Below are 21,520 nucleotides of genomic sequence, written 5' to 3'. Positions count from 1 at the left end.
AAGTAAGACTGTTAGAGGGAAATGGCTGCTCAAAGTGCTGCATATGCTTTCACATGTGGCTACTGTGGGCTGTCCAATAAATATGACTATGCACTGTCAAGTGACTCCAAAATGTATGTCAATGTAATGTGACTGTTATGCCATTCCCTGAATTCCATAAGTAAAGTGCAGCAAATCTACTCATATGTGTGGGACATTTTTTCTTTGGAAAATAAACTTGGAGTGGAGAAAGGAACTTGTGCTTTTGGCACCAATCACTAAGACCAATCACTGGCACCAATCACTAGCCAATCACTCAGCAGAGAGCTGAATTGCCCGATGTAAGAGCTTTCATTAGAACTTCCAGTGTTCCCGGGGATCACGTCGCATAGCTCCACCTTTTGGCCCAGTGCCTTTGATAGACAGAACGCCGATCCAATGCGGGACATGTGACGTCATCAAAGGCGTCGGGCCAAGAGGTGGGGCTATGTGACGATGAGCCCCGGGAAGACAGGAAATTCAAATGAAAGCTATTACAGCGGGCAATCCCGCTCTCTGCTGATCCGGGTGGCTTGCCTCTTCATCTGCATAGGTGGGGCTGTATGGGGCACAGGCAGACCAGGCTGTATTGGGCACAGGTCATGCTGTATGGGGCACAGGTCATGCTGTATTGGGCACAGGTCACGCTGTATTGGGCACAGGTCATGCTACATTGGGCACAGGTCACACTGTACGTGGCACAGGTCACGCTGCATTGACACTAGGGCAGCTGTGGGGGGGGCTGTTTGCAGGGGGGCCCCATACAACATTTTGCTATGGGGCCCTGCTATTTCTAGTTACGCCCCTGTTAGAGATCAATTGATTTCACTTTAAGTCTGTAATTGCTGCACTTCTCTCTTTTGCCACTAGGTGGCCGGGCACTTAGTGCCATTAGATAAGAAAAGGGCAATGCAAGGTCAGATTATGAGTATATTGGGTATCTCAGCCAATGGAGAGGGGTTTTCTTAAATCTCTTGGCCTGCTGCGAGAGCCTATATATTTGGGTGGAGTCAGGTGATCAATGTTCTGTGCCACCTGGATGGCTGTCTGAGTGGACGTGTGTTGTACTGCCCAGGCCTATGGACCTATCCTGGGGACATCTGGCTGCTAGGCTGTCTGAGGGCCTATCCAGAAGCAAGAGAGCAGCGTCGGGTTGGGATTGCTGCTTGCAGTCCAACCAGAGATGACGGTTCTGCCGGCCTGAGAACCTATCGTGGTCGGAGGTAGAGGGGAAGCTGTCGCCACTAAGCGACCAACCACCTTATTACCAGGGACCACAGTGAGTAGCTGAAGCTAGTAATGGAGCAGTATTCTCACCAACCGGGGACGGTGAAGAATCGGGAAACTTCAGGTGTCAAGCCAGAGACCCAGCCAGCGGAGGTGATGCTTGCAGAGCAGCCAGGGACCGAGCAGGCCAGCGGGGTAAAGCTTGAGAAGCATCTGAAGTGCCAAGCTAGGGAACCAGCAGAGAAGCGGGGGTGACACTTGAGGAAGATATTACAGTGGAGATTGGAGGAGCTTAAGGGGTTCAGTGGCAGTAAATAATCTAGTCTAGTGAGAGAGAGACTGGGAGCTCAGTGGGTTGAAGAACTACAAGAAGTGATTGTAGTGGAAGTGAAAGAATTGTTACACTTTGTGTTAGGAACTGTTAAAGACTATTGCCATAGGAGACAGCATTCCTGCACATGCAGATGTGGCGTCTTGCTGGATGCCTTTCCCTGCATGGCTGTCTACCTGTAGAAGTCTCGGTGTCTGCCAATTAACATTGCAACTGCTTAAGGGTGTCCTGGCCCTCACCCTCTCTCCCAAAGTTCTGTTTAAGAGAAATAAAATCTCTTTGCATTCAAGAAATGTTTGGCACCCATTAATATAACTTGCATCATACCCACTATGCCTCACAACCCACTCTGTATGGGAGGATGTCAGCAGTTTTTGGCTCTAAAAGCTCTCATTAGACTAAGATGACCAGATTTTTAAATCTGGGAACATATATATTTTTTTATTGACAAATGGTAAATCTTATAAACATATTTTCGTCAAATTATATATGCAGTGTATGTGATATGTGTTTATTGAATGATTGTATGATATATACATGCTCCGGGTGACCCGACTGACCGGTCCAGGGGGGCTGGTGGTGCGGGTTGGGTTACCTGACTAGGGGGGATAGGCTGTGGGTGCACTGTTTGCCGCTCCCCACGCACACACACACAAAAATTACCAACAGCCGCAACTGCTGCTGCACAAAAAATGCAGGGCTTAGGAGTGCATTACATAATGAATGCAGGGCTCAGGAGTGCACTACATAAAGATTGCAGGGCTCAGGAGTGTGCTACAGAAAGATTGAAGGGCTCAGGAGTGCGCTACTTAAAGAATGCAGCGCTCAGTTGTGCCCATCTATGCAGCCTCACCAGTGTCCATCAATGTGGCCTCACCAGTGCCCATCAATGCTGCCTTACCAGTGCCCATCAATGCAGCCTCACCAGTGCCCATCTATGCAGCCTCACCAGTGCCCATCAATGCAGCCTGACCAGTGCCCATCAATGCAGCCTGACCAGTGTCCATCTATGCAGCCTCACCAGTGCCCAAATGCAGCCTCACCAGAGCCCTTCTATGCAGCCTCACCAGAGCCCTTCTATGCAGCCTCACCAGTGCCCATCAATGCACCCTGACCAGTACCCATCTATGCAGCCTCACCAGTGCCCATCAATGCAGCCTGACCAGTGACCATCAATGCAGCCTGATCAGTGCCCAGCAAAACAGCCTCGCCAGTGCCCATCTATGCAGCCTGACCAGTGCCCAGTAATGCAGATTGAGCAGTGCCCAGCAATGCTGCCTCACCAGTGCCCATCTATGCAGCCTGACCAGTGTCCACCAATGCAGCCTGACCAGTGACCATCAATGCAGCCTGACCAGTGCCCAGCAAAACAGCCTCACCAGTGCCCATCTATGCTGCCTCACCAGTGCCCATCAATTCAGCCTGACCAGTGCCCATCAATGCAGCCTGACCAGTGCCCGTCAATGCAGCCTGACCAGTGTCCATCAATTCAGCCTCACCAGTGCCCATCGATGCACCCTGACCAGTACCCATCTATGCAGCCTTACCAATGCCCATCAATGCAGCCTGACCAGTGCCCAGCAATGCAGCCTCACCAGTCCCCAGCTATGCAGCCTCACCAGTGCCCATCTATGCAGCCTCACCAGTGCCCAGCAATGCAGCCTGACCAGTACCCATCTATGCAGCCTCACCAGTGCCCATCAATGCAGCCTGACCAGTGACCATCAATGCAGCCTGATCAGTGCCCAGCAAAACAGCCTCACCAGTGGCCATCTATGCAGCCTGACCAGTGCCCAGTAATGCAGATTGAGCAGTGCCCAGCAATGCTGCCTCACCAGTGCCCATCTATGCAGCCTGACCAGTGTCCAGCAATGCAGCCTGACCGGTGACCATCAATGCAGCCTGACCAGTGCCCAGCAAAACAGCCTGACCAGTGCCCATCTATGCTGCCTCACCAGTGCCCATCAATGCAGCCTGACCAGTGCCCAGCAAAACAGCCTCACCAGTGCCCATCTATGCTGCCTCACCAGTGCCCATCAATTCAGCCTGACCAGTGCCCATCAATGCAGCCTGACCAGTGCCCGTCAATGCAGCCTGACCAGTGTCCATCAATGCAGCCTCACCAGTGCCCATCAATGCACCCTGACCAGTACCCATCTATGCAGCCTCACCAGTGCCCATCAATGCAGCCTGACCAGTGACCATCAATGCAGCCTGACCAGTGCCCAGCAAAACAGCCTCACCAGTGCCCATCTATGCTGCCTCACCAGTGCCCATCAATTCAGCCTGACCAGTGCCCATCAATGCAGCCTGACCAGTGCCCGTCAATGCAGCCTGACCAGTGTCCATCAATGCAGCCTCACCAGTGCCCATCGATGCACCCTGACCAGTACCCATCTATGCAGCCTCACCAGTGCCCATCAATGCAGCCTGACCAGTGCCCAGCAATGCAGCCTCACCAGTCCCTAGCTATGCAGCCTCACCAGTGCCCATCTATGCAGCCTCACCAGTGCCCAGCAATGCAGCCTGACCAGTACCCATCTATGCAGCCTCACCAGTGCCCATCAATGCAGCCTGACCAGTGACCATCAATGCAGCCTGATCAGTGCCCAGCAAAACAGCCTCGCCAGTGCCCATCTATGCAGCCTGACCAGTGCCCAGTAATGCAGATTGAGCAGTGCCCAGCAATGCTGCCTCACCAGTGCCCATCTATGCAGCCTGACCAGTGTCCACCAATGCAGCCTGACCAGTGACCATCAATGCAGCCTGACCAGTGCCCAGCAAAACAGCCTGACCAGTGCCCATCTATGCTGCCTCACCAGTGCCCATCAATGCAGCCTGACCAGTGCCCAGCAAAACAGCCTCACCAGTGCCCATCTATGCTGCCTCACCAGTGCCCATCAATTCAGCCTGACCAGTGCCCATCAATGCAGCTTGACCAGTGCCCGTCAATGCAGCATGACCAGTGTCCATCAATGCAGCCTCACCAGTGCCCATCAATGCACCCTGACCAGTACCCATCTATGCAGCCTCACCAGTGCCCATCAATGCAGCCTGACCAGTGCCCAGCAATGCAGCCTCACTGGTCCCCAGCTATGCAGCCTCACCAGTGCCCATCTATGCAGCCTCACCAGTGCCCAGCAATGCAGCCTGACCAGTGCCCATCAGTGCAGCCTATCAGTGCCAACTCATCAGTGCCCACCAGTGAAGCCTATCAGTGCCACCTCATCAGTGCAGCCTATCAGTGCCACCTCATCAGTGCTCATCAGGGCAGCATATCAGTGCCACCTCATCAGTGCCTATTAGTGCAGCCCAGCAGTGCCCATCAGTACAGCCTATCAGTGCCCATCAGTGCAGCCTATCAGTGCCAGCTCATCAGTGCCCAGTCAACAGTGAAGGAGAAAAATTAGTTAATTTTTAATTAATTAATTTTATAACACAAACTCACCCCCTCCTTGTAGTTCCATTCATTTTCAATGCAATCCTGCCCCTCTGGACTACATTACCCATAATTATTTCCAATACATCATCCAGAAGGGGGGCAGAGGGAGGAACATTGGGCCCTGTTCTCTCCCCATGCACTGCCACTGCTGGGAGAGTGATTGGGGGAGGGAGTAGAGGTAGGAGGAGAGTGGCGGGATGCTGGGAGAGGGCGGTCATGTGTCCTGGGGATCGCAGCCGGCAGTTCTACTATCTACTTTTGCAGACAAATGCAGAGGAGGAGTCCAGCTCCAGCTCCTCCTCTCCAGCTACTCTGAGATTATTACTGCACATGCCACAATGACAAGTGCACAGAGCTCGAACAGCCAACGTGGCCCCGCCCACTGCCCGCCCAGGATCGGCCCCACAATCCGGGCACAAATCCGGGGACAGACAGGCTTCGGGGACAGTGTCCCCAGTCCTGGGACTGTCCCTGGATACCGGGGACATTTGGTCACCCTTTATTAGACTAGAGGAGGCCTGGGACCTTGCTACAAAGGTGAGAGAGAGAGAGAGAGAGAGAGAGAGAGAGAGAGAGAGAGAGAGAGAGAGAGAAAGAGATAAGAAGGAGAAAGAATAATAAGGGACAGAGGAGATTATGTCAGAAAGGGGAGGAAGAAAAAGAGACTGCAAAGAAGGGATATGGGAAGGAAAGGAGAGGTGGTGAGGAAAAAGGGGAAGTGGGCATTGCATCAGGAGCTATTGCATTACATCCATACTGAAGAGCAACTTCAGTCCCTTAAAGTGGTATGAAACTCATAAAAAAACACTGGTGGGATCAGAATTGGCTTTTTTCAGTCATAAATGCTTCTGCTGTCCAGTCAGCGGTAATGTACACTGAGCTGCGTATGTGCAGCTCAGAGTACATTTACGGCACCCCTCTGTGCCATGATGAAGAGATTCCCATGTGCATATGCAGGAGTGACATCATTGCAGCCTGGAAGGAAGGTCAAAAGAAGATGAAAGGACCCAAGGACTGACAGTGCATCGCTGGAGGGTTTCCTTTGAAAAGTAAGTCTGTCATAATGTGCCCGTGCGATGTTACAAAACCTCTTGGCGGGGGGGGGGGGCATTCAAGAAAAACATTAGCAGAGTCAATTATGCTTTCATTATGGCTCTGCCTTCCTTCCAGCAGTGCCACAATTTTTGACTGCACATCACATGCACTGAAGGACTTCACCCAGCCTCCAGGACCTGGCAGGGCCCTTATGCACATCTAGGCACATGGCAAATTTTACGCACATGCACAACAAAATAGAAATCCAGGACCTCTTTGACTATGTTATCCTCATACACCAAAGTGCCCAAGGTCTCTGCTGGATCCAAATGCCCGGGAGAGCCCTTGAGCAAGTAAGCAGGTGTTTAAAGGGGTGTGGTATAAAATAAAGTTTACTTTATTTTTACTATACTGTCCAAGAGGGCTGTGTTCTGAATGTGGCAAAGCTTTCAAACAAAAGAAACATCTTTACAGTCATGGGAAGGTCCACACTGGAGAGAAGCCCTGTCAGTGTTCTGAATGTGACAAAGCTTTTCAGGCTTGGTTTCCACTAGTGTGACTTGTCATGTGACTTAGGACTGCAAAACCGCATGACAAGTCCTACCCCATGATTTCCAGTGAGTACCGTTCATATCTGTGCGATTTCAAGTCGCAGCAACTTCAAAGTAGTCCCTGCACTACTTTGGTCCCACTTTGATGCGACTTGAGGTCTATAGACCTCAAGAATACACAGGCATTGCTTCAAGTCGCATCAAAATCATGGAAAAAATTGCGGCAGAAAATTGCGGCAAAATCGCGTGACTTTGGGGTTGCAATAGTGGAAACCGAGCCTAAAGAAAAGTCAAGCCTTACCAGGCATAAGTAGGTTCACACTGGAGAAAAAACATTTCAGTGTTTTGAATATGTTAAAGCTTTTAAAGCATTTAGAGTGAACAAACAGCTTATCCTACACAAGATGGTCCACATTGGAGAGAAGCCATTCCAATGTTCTGAATGTGATAATGCTTTTATAGTGAAGGGAGAGAAGCCATATAAGTGTTCTGAATGTGACAAAACATTTACAGGCAAGGCACTGCTTATCAGTCACAAGAGGATGCACACTTGGGAGAAGCCATTTCATTGTCCTTATGGCAAAAATATTTTACATGGAAGTCAAACCTTATCAGACACAAGAGGAATCACACTGGAGAGAAGTCATTTCATTGTCCTGAATGTGGCAAAACTTTTAGACAGAAGGGAAACAATCGTACACCAGAGGCTTCACACCGAGGAGAAACTAAATCAGTGTTCTGAGTGTAACAAAGCTTTTTTGTGCATGGTAACCCTTGTCAAACAAAAGAGGATTCACAACGAATCTGTAATAAAGCTTTAATAGTAAAGTTGTCTTATCAATTATGAGAGGTTTTACTCTGAAGAGAAGCCATATTAGTGTTCTGAATGCACTAAAGTGTTTACACAGAAGACACGTCTTATTATGCACAGGAAGGTCCATGCCTGAGAAAATCCATATCAATGTTGTGAATATGACAGCTTTTTTGAGTGAATGCAGAGTTTATTAAACCCTAGAGGATTCACAATCTTCAGCCGCAGCTGCAGAGGGAAAACTCTTGAAGAATGGGGGCTATTAGAAGTGTAGCAGCTAAGCCACAATGCAAGATTTGGGGGTGTTAAAAAATAAAAAATAACTAAAATCTGTGAGCAAACAGAGAGAAATTGATGGATGCTTTGAGTTTAAGCCCGGGTTCACACCTATGCGAATTAGAGGTGCGTTCCCGCACCTCTAATTCGCATAGCAGGAGAATGTGACTGGCTTCCTATGGAGCCGGTTCACATATCTCTGGGGCAGCTGCGGTGCGCACTGCACAAAAAGGCTGTGCGTCTTTGGCTGCGTTTCAGGGCCGAATTCAGGCATAGAATCAGCCCTGATTCGTCCCTGAAATGGTGAACAGGGACGCACAGCGCTCCTGTGCGGTCCGCAGCGCATTATAGTGTGAACCCGGGCTTAAGCTGATGTCCATCAGACACAGACCTAGAAAGCCTTTTAATTCATAGAGGTCAAGTAGAATCTTACCAAGCCTCTGAAGCCTCATTGGGAAAGACCTTTCCAGGTTCTACTGATTATCACTGCCTCAGTGAAGCTTGAGGGCTCCAGGTAATCATACCTGGCCCATGCCTTCTATTACGCATTCCACCTACCCTCCTGTGATCCATATTTCACCTCCTCTCAGTGATGACAGCATTCCATGTTCAACTGTGGACAAGGCACCAGCTGAAGAGGCCTCACTAATTGGTGAGAAGGTCAATCCCTAAGCTGGCTCAGGCCTTCCACCAGGAAGTTGCTTGCTGTTTGCTGCTGTTTTATGTGATGAGTTTGACAGCATTACTTAAAATGGATGGAAACTCTCTCCTATACCCAGTGAAGTGATCAGCCTCAGATGATACACAGAGATGAAACAAATCTCCCTACATAAGTTTTACTTGTATATCAGCTGTCTTCAGCTTTCTACATTCCTTAGAAAGTGTAGATCATGTTAGAAATCTTGTTTCCTCTTCCAGCAGTGGGAGGGAACTCTGGGCTTACACTGTGTGAGAGCTGATTAGAGGAAAGGCACACACCCCCACTCCACATAGGCAAAGGTACGAAGGAACATGCAGAGCTGTATTGTGAATAGACCAGCTCTCTGCTTATCTATCTCTAAGTTCTATCCCCAACACAAATTTTGAGCTGCTGTTATCTCGTGTGTTGAAGAACTTGTCAGAAGTTATCATGCTGATAACAGATCAACAGAGCAGCAGAAAGACACAGCACTTAGGGCTTTGGAGAGAGATAAGTAAACACTACAGTTATATGTGCCTAGGTCAGATTTTATGAATGTGGTTTACCACAATTTTAAGCCCAGCTAGTTCCTTGTGTTTCATTCCATTTTGCTGCAAGTCTAGGCATTCCATCCATTAAAGAATGAACAGGTTAAAATGGACAGGTTAATTTGGTCAGTTGGCAGACTGGTTGGTGAGTTGAGCTATGGAATGTTCTGTTTTTGTCTTTCATGTGATAGCCCTTCCATGTGCTTCTTGCTGTGAAGGCCAGTTATAGGTGGGGGCAGGGGCCATTTGTTTGTTACTGGTGTAAATATGGTCCGGGGACACACTGTACACCTTTGCTGCCATTGTGCTCTTGCTGGGTGTCCAGTGTGCTCCTATTCCTTTAAGGGGAATTGGGCTGCCTCCAGGCCCACCTGCCCCTCATCTATCCATTTAATGCATGTGCTTCCATTGTGGAGACGCTTATAAATTCAGTAGCGTTAGGACTGCAAGCATACACAGGGTGCTGTGAAGAGACCTTACAGCTTATGCATGCGTGTGCAAACTAAACCTCTGTTTTTAATGCAGACTGTTGGACGGGTTAATTTGGTCAGTTGGCAGACTGGTTGGTGAGTTGAGCTATGGAATGTTCTGTTTTTGTCTTTGATTGACCATCCTAGAGATAGGTGGTCCCAATGATTCAGTAAGAGAGTCACAGACTACCGTGTGTGGTGTATCACAGAAAAGTTTCAGCAAATCACTTGGAGGTGGAGAATTCATATCTGCTTTTTTTTGGACTTTACTATTTACTCAGTCACTGATTTTTTTGCTTTTTTTATTTAAACTGATTATGTGTTAAGTTTAACTTTTGTTGTTTTAAACACATATGACTTGTTTATTGTTTAGTGTGTTACTACACTACAAGCGTATTACTCAATATATTTCACAATATACTTTTGATTAGCGCGATTTATATATTATGTTTCTTGCTACTTGGATTATATCTCCTAGTTAATTGCTGCAGTCTCTCCCACTTCGCCTTTTTCACTGTCACGTAATTTAGTGCGGTATATCCCCTTTTTATATGTTTTTTGATGCATAATAAAGTCTAACTAAAGGCAAAACTTTTTTTTTTCATTTTGGATAGAGTAGAGATGGATCAACTATTAGGTTTTTATTTCTTTCTGTGCCCCCATTAAGGAGATTCACCCTTTTTATTTGTCCTGTTTACCATTGGCATTGAAAGTGAAAGTAAAAAAAAATCCCAAATGTTACTAAGCAAAGTATTAGAGGGGAAATCTTATGGGGACACTAGTTCTGGTGTCTTGGAGGGCAGCAATTAGGAATTCCCTTAATTTGCAGGTATTTCCTCTCACTTCTTGTTTCGCTATGGGACAGGAAGTTAAGGTAAATCCCCCCAATGGGACACAGATGGCAAAAAAACTGACAGGGGTTATAATCCCCCCTTACTATATCCAAAATAAAAAAATTGCCTTTGGTTCTACTTTAAACCTGCAGTAACAAGCCTAACACGTTTTATAGTTTTTTCTTTTTCTGTTAATATTGTCTTCTGCCATTTTTCTTTCCATTTCATTAAAAAGATATTTAAAAAATGTTATGCTGACTCTCTACATGTTGTATTCAGAAATTAAAGAGCCGTTGTGAAAGCTACCACATTTTTAAACTCTGTTATTTCCCTGTCTGGTGTGGTGGCAAGTGTCACATGCGTAGTTACATTCTTGGTAAGGTTGAGGGTTCTCTTGTCAAGGGCGAATAAGTTTAATGTTTGCAGTCGTTCCTCAAAACTGAGGTCCTCCATCCCCCTTATTAGCTTTGTTGTCCTTTTTGAACTCTCTCCAGTTCCAGCACTTCCTTCCTGAGGACAGGTGACCAATATATGGTGAACAATAAATATCTATAAAAACATATTTTATACAAAATGGCAAAATAATCGATCACAAAATGAGGGTTAAAGTCCACAAATCCAGCACATATTATATTAGAATTCTATTGGTGATCCATTCTATGGGGACACATTCTATTAGGATCCATTATAAAAGCGATCCAATAGAATTCTATTGATGATCCATTCTATGGTGATACATTACAGCGTCAACATATATTGTGGCCCTGGGGACCGCTGCATATTTGTATCCTCTAGGCCAGTGATGGCGAACCTTTTGGAGCCTGAGTGCCCAAACCACGATGCAAAACCAACGTATTTCTTTCAAAATGCCAACACAGAATTAAACCTGCCAGTGGCTCTGTACAGAGGATGGGACTGATCATCCCTCTGAATGAGTCCTAAGGGACCAAAAACGTACAATCCTGACAGATTCGCTCAGAATGCAGTGTTCAGGAATACACTCACCTACCTGACACATGCACTCACTACCTGACCATTACACTCACCTCCTGGACCATTACCGGGGGAGCTGGAATACGGTGCCTGCAGAAAGGAATGTCCGAATGCCTTAGCAGAGGTGTAGGGGTTCGGGGGAGGTAATAAGCTGCAGAACAGAGTCGGGACCGTTTCGGAGGAATTTTTTACCCCCCTAAACATTGCACATGGGACAAGATGACTGGCTGTCCAAACCCCCTCCACCCCCGCCGACGTCACTGGCACTGATGCAAGGAAGGGAGCCAACTCCTCCATGCCTGCACCGTCAGTGCCAGTGACTGCCTGGCTGGGGGATTGCCCTGGCGTGCCGACAGAGAGGGCTTGGTGTGCCAGCTGTGGCACGCGTGCCATAGGTTCACCATCACTGCTCTAGGCAATGCAAAAAATTAGACAATCTGATATATTTGGGTTCCCAAGGAATTTAACATATTTGCATCCCTGGTTTCCCTTAGAGACTTTCAGAAAGATAAAGTGACAGATTAACCCCGTATTCTCCTCTCTCTTATTTCCCTTAATACATCTCATCTTATTCAGCACAGCAGTGTGGAGTGTGAGACCTGGAGAAACCAATCAGATGGTGTGATTGTTGGCAGAGCTCTGATATATATTGCTGTTCTCTGGTCTCATCTTCTTTTGGCTCCCAGTGTATTCAACATATTTCCAGCTTAATGTATTATGTGTCTCTGTAGAATATCATGCTCACTGATGGGGAAACTGAGAAGTATGAGACTTTGAGAACATTCAGCACAGCAACATATATCTCAGGGTTGCTATCAGTGACAACAACACTGACACTGCTATAGTTATATTAGTGATACATTCTTTGAAAGTCTATGCCAAGTCAAAAACTTTTTTTTTATAGGTGTGGATGGAGTGGGGAAGGATTAGAACCACTGTTGGGTTTTTACTGCTATCCAGGGTTCTGTTAGAGAGATTTCCCATTACTTCCTGCCAGTGACATTTACCAGACAGGAAGTGAGGAAAAATCTGTAAATGGGACACAGACTAATAAATATCTCACAGGAATGTAATGATAATGAGGTTCAATAATCTCTGCACTCCTCTCCTTTAACAATTTCATCTTTGGCTGTATGGGATTCTCTTCACCTGAAACAAGGCTGGCAGCACAATTCCTCAATATTGCTACTACTGGGTCTTATTTCTTGCCATGCTTATTTTACACCCATTTCAAAACTTGGCTCCATACTCAACCTCTATTATTACACCACATGATGGGGACCTCAGCAATCTTGACACTGGAGATGCTTAATGCCTCTTCTGAGATCATGTTTATGGATGTCTGGAGACACACACAGTTATCTCAATTCATGTAATCTCTCCCCAAACCTATGAGACACTTGTGGGATTTAAACCCCATTGTACATATTTTCTCACTGACCACTTCACTGTCCAAGGGTGTCTCTCAATTTTATCAAGCCCTATCGAGCCTGGTCTCTCCTACATACTGAGCCTATCTATAAGAATGGGAAAATAAATTGCAAAGCCAGTAACGGAAGATCAGAAATCTATTGTACTACAACTCTCCCAGGCATCATCCATCTCCTCAAGGATGGCTGAAGTAAACTAAAAGCTGTTTTCCCATTGATGGGGAAATTGTAACTTGACAAAACACCCATTGACACCACACACCTGCCAAAATCCACCACATGTTCCCCACAACTTCGGCTCTGTATTGGAGAGGTGGTGGTATGGTTGTCACACACAATCATATTTGATGAGAATGCCCTTCAATTCGCCCTTACTGGGCTACTATCCTATAGCTGATTCAGAAAATGTAGGGCTGCAACAATAACCCCTGGATGATTCTTCTTCATTGAACAAGCAATCCACCAGGTTGATATAAGTGTTCTATTACCCCACATATAGTGAATGTACCAAATCGCTCATTCCTGCCTACTGGAAACAAACTATTGTCCCACCTATAAAGTGATGGCTTCAAGTTATGGATCATATTTACCTCATGGAGGAACTTAATCATGAACTACATAATATGAATTCTATCTTTACCAAGGTATGGGCCTTTTGGTTTCCTCTCAAACATATCTCCTCTTACCTGGATGTCATGATTACTGATGGTCCTTAATGGATTCCATTTAGGAGAACACTATTCCTATGTTAGGAGATTTATGAGTAGGTTGCATACACTTGAGACCAAACCCTCCTGCTTACCCCCCCTTTTTTTTCTACCTTCTTCGTATGCCTTAAACATTTCATGGTGGGATGATGATGTTGATGATGCTTATGTAGCACTTACTCATGTAGGAGCTGTTGGATTTTTCAGGCCTTCCCTTAACACATAGCCAGGCAACAGGAATCTCTCAGTCCTATAGGTAAGGAATCTCTCCAACATAAAGTGTTGTCTCCTGAGAAGAGATCCTCTCTTAATGGGAGTATGCCAATCTCCTGGATGAAGCCCATGACCATCTCCTGATGGAGAGCACTGAGGTTTACACATACCCTGCTGGTATTCTATAAGACCTGGACTCTGGCTTGAAGGCTTCATTCCACCCAAGACTATTTTAAACCTTCAGAATCCAGGTCCCTTGGGCTCATTGCCAGCACCCTAGTGTTATATGGTATACCCCAATGCTTCCAACTGACACTTTTATTGAATAGCTTGGTCTCTTAAAGGAAGCAGAATTATAATAGATCAATTCATGAATAATAAAACTATATTACAGGAAAGCAAAGCTTACTATGTTAATGACAGATTACGTGCAACTTTTTATTTTGCCCATTGTTACACTCTAATGCCCTGTACACACAGTCGGATTTTCCGAAAATGTGTGATAGGACCCTATTGTCGGAAATTCCAACCGTGTGTGGGCTCCATCACACATTTTCCATCGGAATTTCTGACACACAAAGTTTGAGAGCTTGCTATAAAATTTTCCGACAACAAAATCCGTTGTTGGAAATTCAGATCGTGTGTACACAAATCCGACGCACAAAATGCCATGCATGCTCAGAATAAATTAAGAGACTAAAGCTATTGGCTACTGCCCCGTTTATAGTTCCGACATACGTGTTTTACGCCAACATCCGTCGGAAAAAATCTCCAGATTTTGTTGTCGGAATGTCCGATCAATGTCCGACCGTGTGTACAGGGCATAAGGCTAATGTCATACTATTTTCAGGGACTAGAAGTATTCTTCTCAAAACAAACATTTGCTGAAAAAGAGATCTGTCCACTCAGAGTCATGAAAGGGAATTCCAGTCATAGAAATTTCCACCCCTTTGGAAAAACTTGTAGCAATATGGCCACACACTCAGCCGTTTAAGTTCAGATCTCTTGTAATTGTACTGTGTGAATTGCACCAAAGATTTTTAGTCCACGGAGATGAGCAATAACTGGACAGAGAAATGAGATAATAGGGACATTCATTCTTCACTGGGTGGAATGCCTAGACCTGCAGCAGAACTAAATGAAACATATGGCCTTAGACAGTGCTGTAAAATGCATCACAAAAAAGAATCAAACAGCAAGTAACTCCCTGTTTAAGGGTCTAATTCAGCTTATGGAATAGCCTTCTTGTCAAACAGTGAGCCCTCCTTGGATGGTGCCCCAGACACAGTTCTGACTGAAATGCTGTCATTACCAAAAGGAAGTGTGACGTGGGAAAGCAGGAGAGGAGGTGGAAGATGTAATGAAAGGTGTCAGTAAGATGGGCTTACATAAAGGTCTCAAGATTAAATGATGTAGTAATAGTCAGCAGAACCTTGAAGGGTCCTTCCTAATCAGGCTGCAAAGGCTTGGCAACATGTTGCTTGACTGCTACCCATTCTCTGGTACTGAGTCAGAGTTATTAATGTACTAGCTTAGGATCTGGCAATAAATGAAATGCTTGGGAATGCAGCCCAGTTAGTGAATTATGCAAATGTATTACATGTTAAGACAAGGCTTCATAAGCAAGGGAAAGATGAGAATCGTGAAGAAAAACACAGTTCAGTCACTGGTGGTTGTCCAAAAAGTATCTCAAAAGGTAAAATGCTTTCCAGATGTGTGCCAGATGGATACAAGTAATAAAGTCAATATATCCATCACATTTCATTCTTACTTGCTAACAGATTTTAGTTTATTTTTCAAAGCAGCATTATACCTTTTCATTTTCTCACTATTTTGTGGGATAACAGGGGGTGTTAAACTGATGAGACACCTCCAGTTCTTTCTTTGCAGCTTAGTTTCTACACTTCCCCTTCCCCCCGAGTTTCTTCTCTGCAGCTGAGGCATAGAATTGTGAATTTTCTGGTGGTTGATAAGTTCTGCATTCACTCAAAAAGCACATTTGCAACACTGATACAGCTTTTTTTTCAAGCATGGACCTCCTCGTGTATGATAAGGTGTGCCTTCTGTGTAAAAGCTTTATCACAGTCAAAACACTGATATGGCTTCTCTCCAGTGTGAATCCTTTTGCGTATGATAAGGCTTGACTTCACTAAATAAGATTTGCCACGTTCAGAACATTGATACGGCCTCTCTCCAGTGTGGAACATCTTGTTTATGAGAACATGTCCCTGCTGACTAAAAGCTTTATCACATTCAGAACATTGATACGGCTTCTCTCTAGTTTGAACCCTCTCAGGTTTGAGAAGATGTCCCTTCTGTGTAAAAGATGTACCACATTCAGAACACTGATACGGCCTCTCTCTAGTGTGGACCCTCTTGTGTATGAGAAGATGTCCCTTCTGTGTAAAAGCTTTGCCGGATTCAGAACATGAATATGGCTTCTCTCCAATGTGAACTGTTTTGGGTATGATTAGGTTTCCCTTCTCTGCAAAAGCTTCAGGGTACTGATTCAACTTCTCTCCCCTGTGAACCCTTTGGTGTTTGTTAAGGCTCCTCTTTGCTATAAAAGTGTTATCACATTCTGAACATTGATATGGCTTCTCTCCAGTGTGAAGACTCCTGTGTTTGACAAGGTTTAACCTCTTTGAAAACGCTTTGTTACACTCAGAACACTGATACGGCTTCTCTCCAGTGTGAACCCTCTGGTTTAAGATAAGGTTTTCCTTCTTTCTAAAAATTTTGTCACATTTAGAACAGTGAAATAGTTTCTCTCCATCATGAATCCTCTTGTGTGCAATAAGGTTTAACTTCTGCAAAGAAGCTCTGTTATGCTCAGAACTCTGATTTGGTTTCTCTCCAGCGTGAATCATCTGGTGTTTAATAAGGCTTTCCTTCCGTGTAAATGCTTTTTTGCAATCTGAACAATGAAATGGCTTCTCCCCAATGTGCATCCTTTTGTGACTGATAAGCTGTGTAATGGCTGTAAAAGCTTTTTCAGGTTCGGAACACTGATATGGCTTCTCTCCAGTAGAAATATTTTCATGTTCGATAAGCTTTGCCTTCACTATAAAAGAATTGCCATATTCAGAGCACTGATATGGCTTCTCTGTAGCGTGAACCTTTTTGTGTCTGACAAGCTGTGCCTTCACTGCAAAAGCTTTGTCATTTTGACAACACTGATCAATAAGCTCTGCCTTCACTTTAAAAACTTTATTACATTCAAAACACTGGTATGACTTCTCTCCAGTATGGATTCTCTTATGTAGGATAAGCTGCGCGCTCATTCTAAAAGCTTTACCACATTCAGAACAGTGATAGAGCTCCTTTCTAGTGTGAACCCTCTGGTGTATGATAAGCTCTGACTTCTCTATAAAACCTGTACCACATTCTGAGCACTTCAAAAGGGGTTGTGACCAATCCACACCTTGTAGTAGAGAAACACCCACATGTCTCCATCCCAAATAAATGTAACAAAGTGGGGGGACAGAAGCGGGACTTTGCGTGAGGCACGTGGGTGAATATGCTGCGCCAATGATGGGGGTGGGGTGTGAAAAAATGAACAAAACATATAGGTTAACAGTTATATGGATGAAGTGAAAGTAAAATGAGTAGGGTCAACATAGATAATGGTAAAAGGTAATGATGGTAAAAAAAGTTTTTATTGGCATAGATATTCAAATCAACTACAACCAATGAGAAAGAGGACACATATAAAATCAAAATAAACCATGTTCGCAACAGTGTATAGATCAGCAGGGTTCATAAATAGTTGTACAGTTGCAAGAGCATATATACATTGTGCAGTCAGTGTATACATGAATGGATCTGGACTTGAAAACATATTGACAGCAATGTATAGACAAGCGAAGTACATGAATAGGTAATGCATTGACAAAAAGCACATATGCATGGTACAGACAATGGATGCATCAATAGATCTAAACTCTACGCGTTTCTTGGCTTTAAACCAATCGTCAGGAGTCCGATGCAATAAAACTATAACAGAAGCAATAGAGTAACTGTTATTGTATGGATAGGTGTTTGTAGAGAACATATGTTGAAAATATGATCTTCTGCATACTTACAGGTTGTGCAGTAGTAGGTTTGTGATGACTTGTGTATGGCAATGTGATGTTAGTCTGGGTCCATGGAGTCTCCCCCGGGGCTGAGGCAGAGAGCGCACCCCACTGATGCCGGCCACAGTGGCCCAAGTGACATAGGCACCCACAGGACCGGCAGGCAGGGACGTCCGACAAGGACAGGGAATGTGGAGGAGCTGGGGAAAAAAATGAACAATGGAGGTGTAAGAAAGTGTGAAATAGAGGATGGTAATGTTAGGGAATGAGTGAGGTAGGAGCAATAGAGCGTGCCCCTAAGTGTGTGAAAAGGAGCTATAAAACTAGGGGAGTGAGAGTGGTGGGAAAAGTGAGGCATAAACGAGAGAACCAAAGTAGTTGGAATGGGTGAGGGGAAGTGGCTAAATGTGAGGGAGTTACCTGAGTGGTGGGTGCCCAGCCGAGCCAGAAGTCCAGTATGCATGGCGGAAATGTGGGATGCCAAGCCAAATGGAGCCTAAAATAGCCGCAAACATGCGGCGCGCTCACGCCAACGTCACGCGCGGGCATAATGACGCGGTGAGGGGAGGGGGGGCCCGATGGGTACGGCCTCCTGACCAACCACACAGCGCTAAAGCCCGGAGATGGAAAGACTCTAAACATCCCGTCCGCGGCGGCCAGGACACCGCAGGCGGGGTGTAGGAGGCATGACGTCGACGCGCCGAGGCCAGGGCCCGCCCACGTCAATGACAGGAAGGCAATGGGTCCTGGGCTGGGCGCGTCGCAGCCCCGGGGAGTAGACTGAACGGACCCCAGCATCACAAATGTATCATACGGATGGCATTGTGTAAAAAGGAAGAAAGAAGGGCGGCCAGAGCGGCACAATGTAAAATACAGAGACAATAACAGGGGCCAGCGTGTCTTCGCCATAGCAGTATGGCAAAGAACACAATAGTATAAATATGTGTTGGTATATAATATATTATTAATCCCAGCGCAGGCATCTTGCTCTGTGCAAGGGAGCATAGAACATCATATGTTAGTAATCCTTGCACAGGAATCTATTCTCTGTGCAAGGGAGTATAAGCAATAACGAGCTTTAGCCCAACAGGCTAAAGAAAAACGAACAAATCAAGATTGTTGGGAGGAAAAACAAAAAAAGGAGGGAATGAACAAGGGTAAAGGGATATAGAAACTTTAGCCCTGAATTAAATCAGTGGTTTGTTAAGCTAAAGAAATGGGCAGCCATGTGAAAAAGAAGGATTCAGATATAGATGAAATTAGATTAGGTATGAAAAAACTAAATATAAAAGAGACTTTAGCCCTGAATTGAATTAGTACATTTCCTTAGCTAAAGAAAATAAAATGAAAAAAATATAAATAAAGGAAGAAAACTTTAGCCCTGAATTGAATCAGTGTTTCTTTGACTAAAGAAAAACAGAATAAATGAGTGAAGCGAGAAGATAGAAAACGAGAAGATAAGTAATGGAAAAAACAGAATGGAAGAGGGAGGAAAGTATTTACAAGGAATGAACCTTGTTGAAAAAGTGTAGAGGACTGTAGGGCGATGGGGGACAAATCCAAACCAATTGATATTTTACTGAATGAGGATAATAAAATTGGTAGGACAAGGAAAGAAATTAGTGGGGTAATGGATAGAGCAAAAAATGAACTGTTGTCTAATGCCATGTACGGTTAGTATGAGGATCCAGTTTACAAAAAGTGGAGGTGTAAAGGACAGAAATGTCGGAGGAGTGACTCATACAAAACAGTCAGTAGATGGACAGGGGGAGGACCTAAGTTCTCAATACAGTACGTCACAGATATTGGGTGAGAGGGGAAAGTAGAAGAAAAGGGAAAAACGGAGGAGAAGGCACAGAAAAGGAAAAAGGGGGCCTGGGGGTGAAAATGTGTTGAGAAGGGAGTGGAATGAGCAATGAAGCAGAATACATTCTGAGCACTGATATGACTTCTCTTCAATGTGAACCCTCTCGTGTCTGATAAGGCCTGACTTTACTGTAAAGGCTTTACTGCATTCCAAACACTGAAATGGTTTCTCTCCAGTGTGGACCCTCTCGTGTGAGATAAGGCTTGACTTCACTAAAAAAGCTTTGTCACATTCAGAACACTGATATGGTTTTTTTACACTGTGAACCATCTGAGGTCTGACAAGGTATGGCTTTGATGTAAAAGCTTGGTTGCAATCAGAAGACTGGTATGGCTTCTCTCCAGCATGAAGCCTCTCATGTCGGATAAGGCTTGGCTTCCTTGTAAATGTTTCATCACAATAAGACCACTGAAACGGCTTTTCTCTAATGTGAACTCTCTCATGTCTGACAAGGTTTGACTTCTCTGAAAAAGCTTTTTCACATTCAGAACATTGATATAGCCTTTCTCCAGTGTGAATCCTCTCATGTATGATGAACTGTGACTTTACTGCAAAAGCTTTGTCACGTTCAGAACACTGAAATGGTCTCTTTCTATTGTGACCATCCTGGTGTGTGATATGCTTTGCCTTCATTGTAAAACCTTTTTCATGCTCAAAACAAGAAGTAGCTTCTGACATGACTTCTCTTTTGTATGAATGGGTTCCACATTGCTGTAAAGCCATTGTCACTTTCATAACACTGAAATGACTCCCGTTGTCCTCTGAGGCTGGATCAATGCTGAAGAGTATTTATGACATTAAGAACTTTGAGTTGACTCGTGTCCTGTTTGAATCCTTTAGTAAACTGTAGTAAAGCCTTTCAGTCATGCCCATATTACTCGGCTTCCATGTGATTCAGTTGTGTTTATGGAGACCAACTTGATTGAAAACTTGGTTCATCAATTCAGCTCTACGGAAATAAAATTAAAAAAAAAGAGTCATAATTTTATATATATATATATATATATATATATATATATATATATATATATATATATATATATATATGTAGCTAAAACAAAATTTTCTTAAAGTGGTTGTAAACCCTCTCATATACCCAGTGAAGTGAACAGCCTAAGATGATACACAGAGAAGAAACAAATCCTCCTACATAAGTTGTATCTGTTTATCTGTAGTCTTCTCTTCCTTACACTCCTTCGAAAGGGCAGAAAAGTGTTAAAATCTTTCTTCATCTGTCAGGAGTACAGAGGAGGGGGTGGAGAGACTGCAGTAACAGTGTGTGAGAGCTGATTGGAGGAAAGGAACACACCCTCCTCCACGCAGCAGAAGAACTGTGTTCAGAATAGACAGGCTGTTGTCAGGGCTGGGCTCAGCCCTTCCTTCTCAAAGCTGGCCGCTCAGCTGTCGGCTAATTGCCAGCTCCTATCTCTCCACAGTGACTTGCCTGTTGATGATATTCTGCCCGTCAGTCCTGCCTACTTAAGCCGCCCAGCCAAGATGATGATGCTCTCCTGTGTTCCTGGTAAACACTTGCTTGGCTGACATTCCTTCTGGCTCCAGATCCTGCTTGCTGTTCTACTACGCTGTCCTCTGGCTCCCTGGCGTTTTGGCTTGTCTGACTATCCATTACAGTTCCTGAACTCTGGCTATGTTTTGACTATGTTTACTCTGTTTACCTTTTTATTATTATTATTATTAAACAAGTGTGATTTGACTGTACTTTTGTCTCAGTCCGATTCATGGTTTCTGGCAGCTGTCTGAGCCCCCCCCCCCCATCCGACACAAATGTATCTCAAGTGTTGGGAAAGCTTCGCAGAAGTGACTTATGCTGATAACAGAGGAACGAAGCACCAGAGAGAAATGATGCACTGGAGAGAGATAAGTAAACACTACAGATGTATGTGCTTTGCTCAGATTCCAGATTTTTTTTGCTCAGCTTTTTAGTTAACTATTTAGTACACACAAAAAATATGTACAATACATGTTTACATATTTGTTTTTTATTTTATTTTT

General features: G+C 44.8%; 1 protein-coding gene across 1 annotated transcript in view; it reads left to right on the top strand.

Moving 5' to 3' along the window:
* LOC141134368 (uncharacterized) overlaps positions 1-21,520 on the top strand; it is a 95,845-nt gene that overhangs the window by 17,933 nt on the left and 56,392 nt on the right. The window contains exon 3 of the mRNA XM_073623935.1: positions 6,965-7,371. Within this exon, the coding sequence (XP_073480036.1) occupies positions 6,965-7,371 (407 nt within the window). The remainder of the gene's footprint in view (positions 1-6,964; positions 7,372-21,520) is intronic.

This window comes from Aquarana catesbeiana, linkage group LG03 (assembly GCF_042186555.1).
Source record: "Aquarana catesbeiana isolate 2022-GZ linkage group LG03, ASM4218655v1, whole genome shotgun sequence".
NCBI lineage: Eukaryota > Metazoa > Chordata > Amphibia > Anura > Ranidae > Aquarana > Aquarana catesbeiana.
Note: the sequence above shows the minus strand (reverse complement) of the source record. Positions and strands in the feature narration are given on the sequence as shown.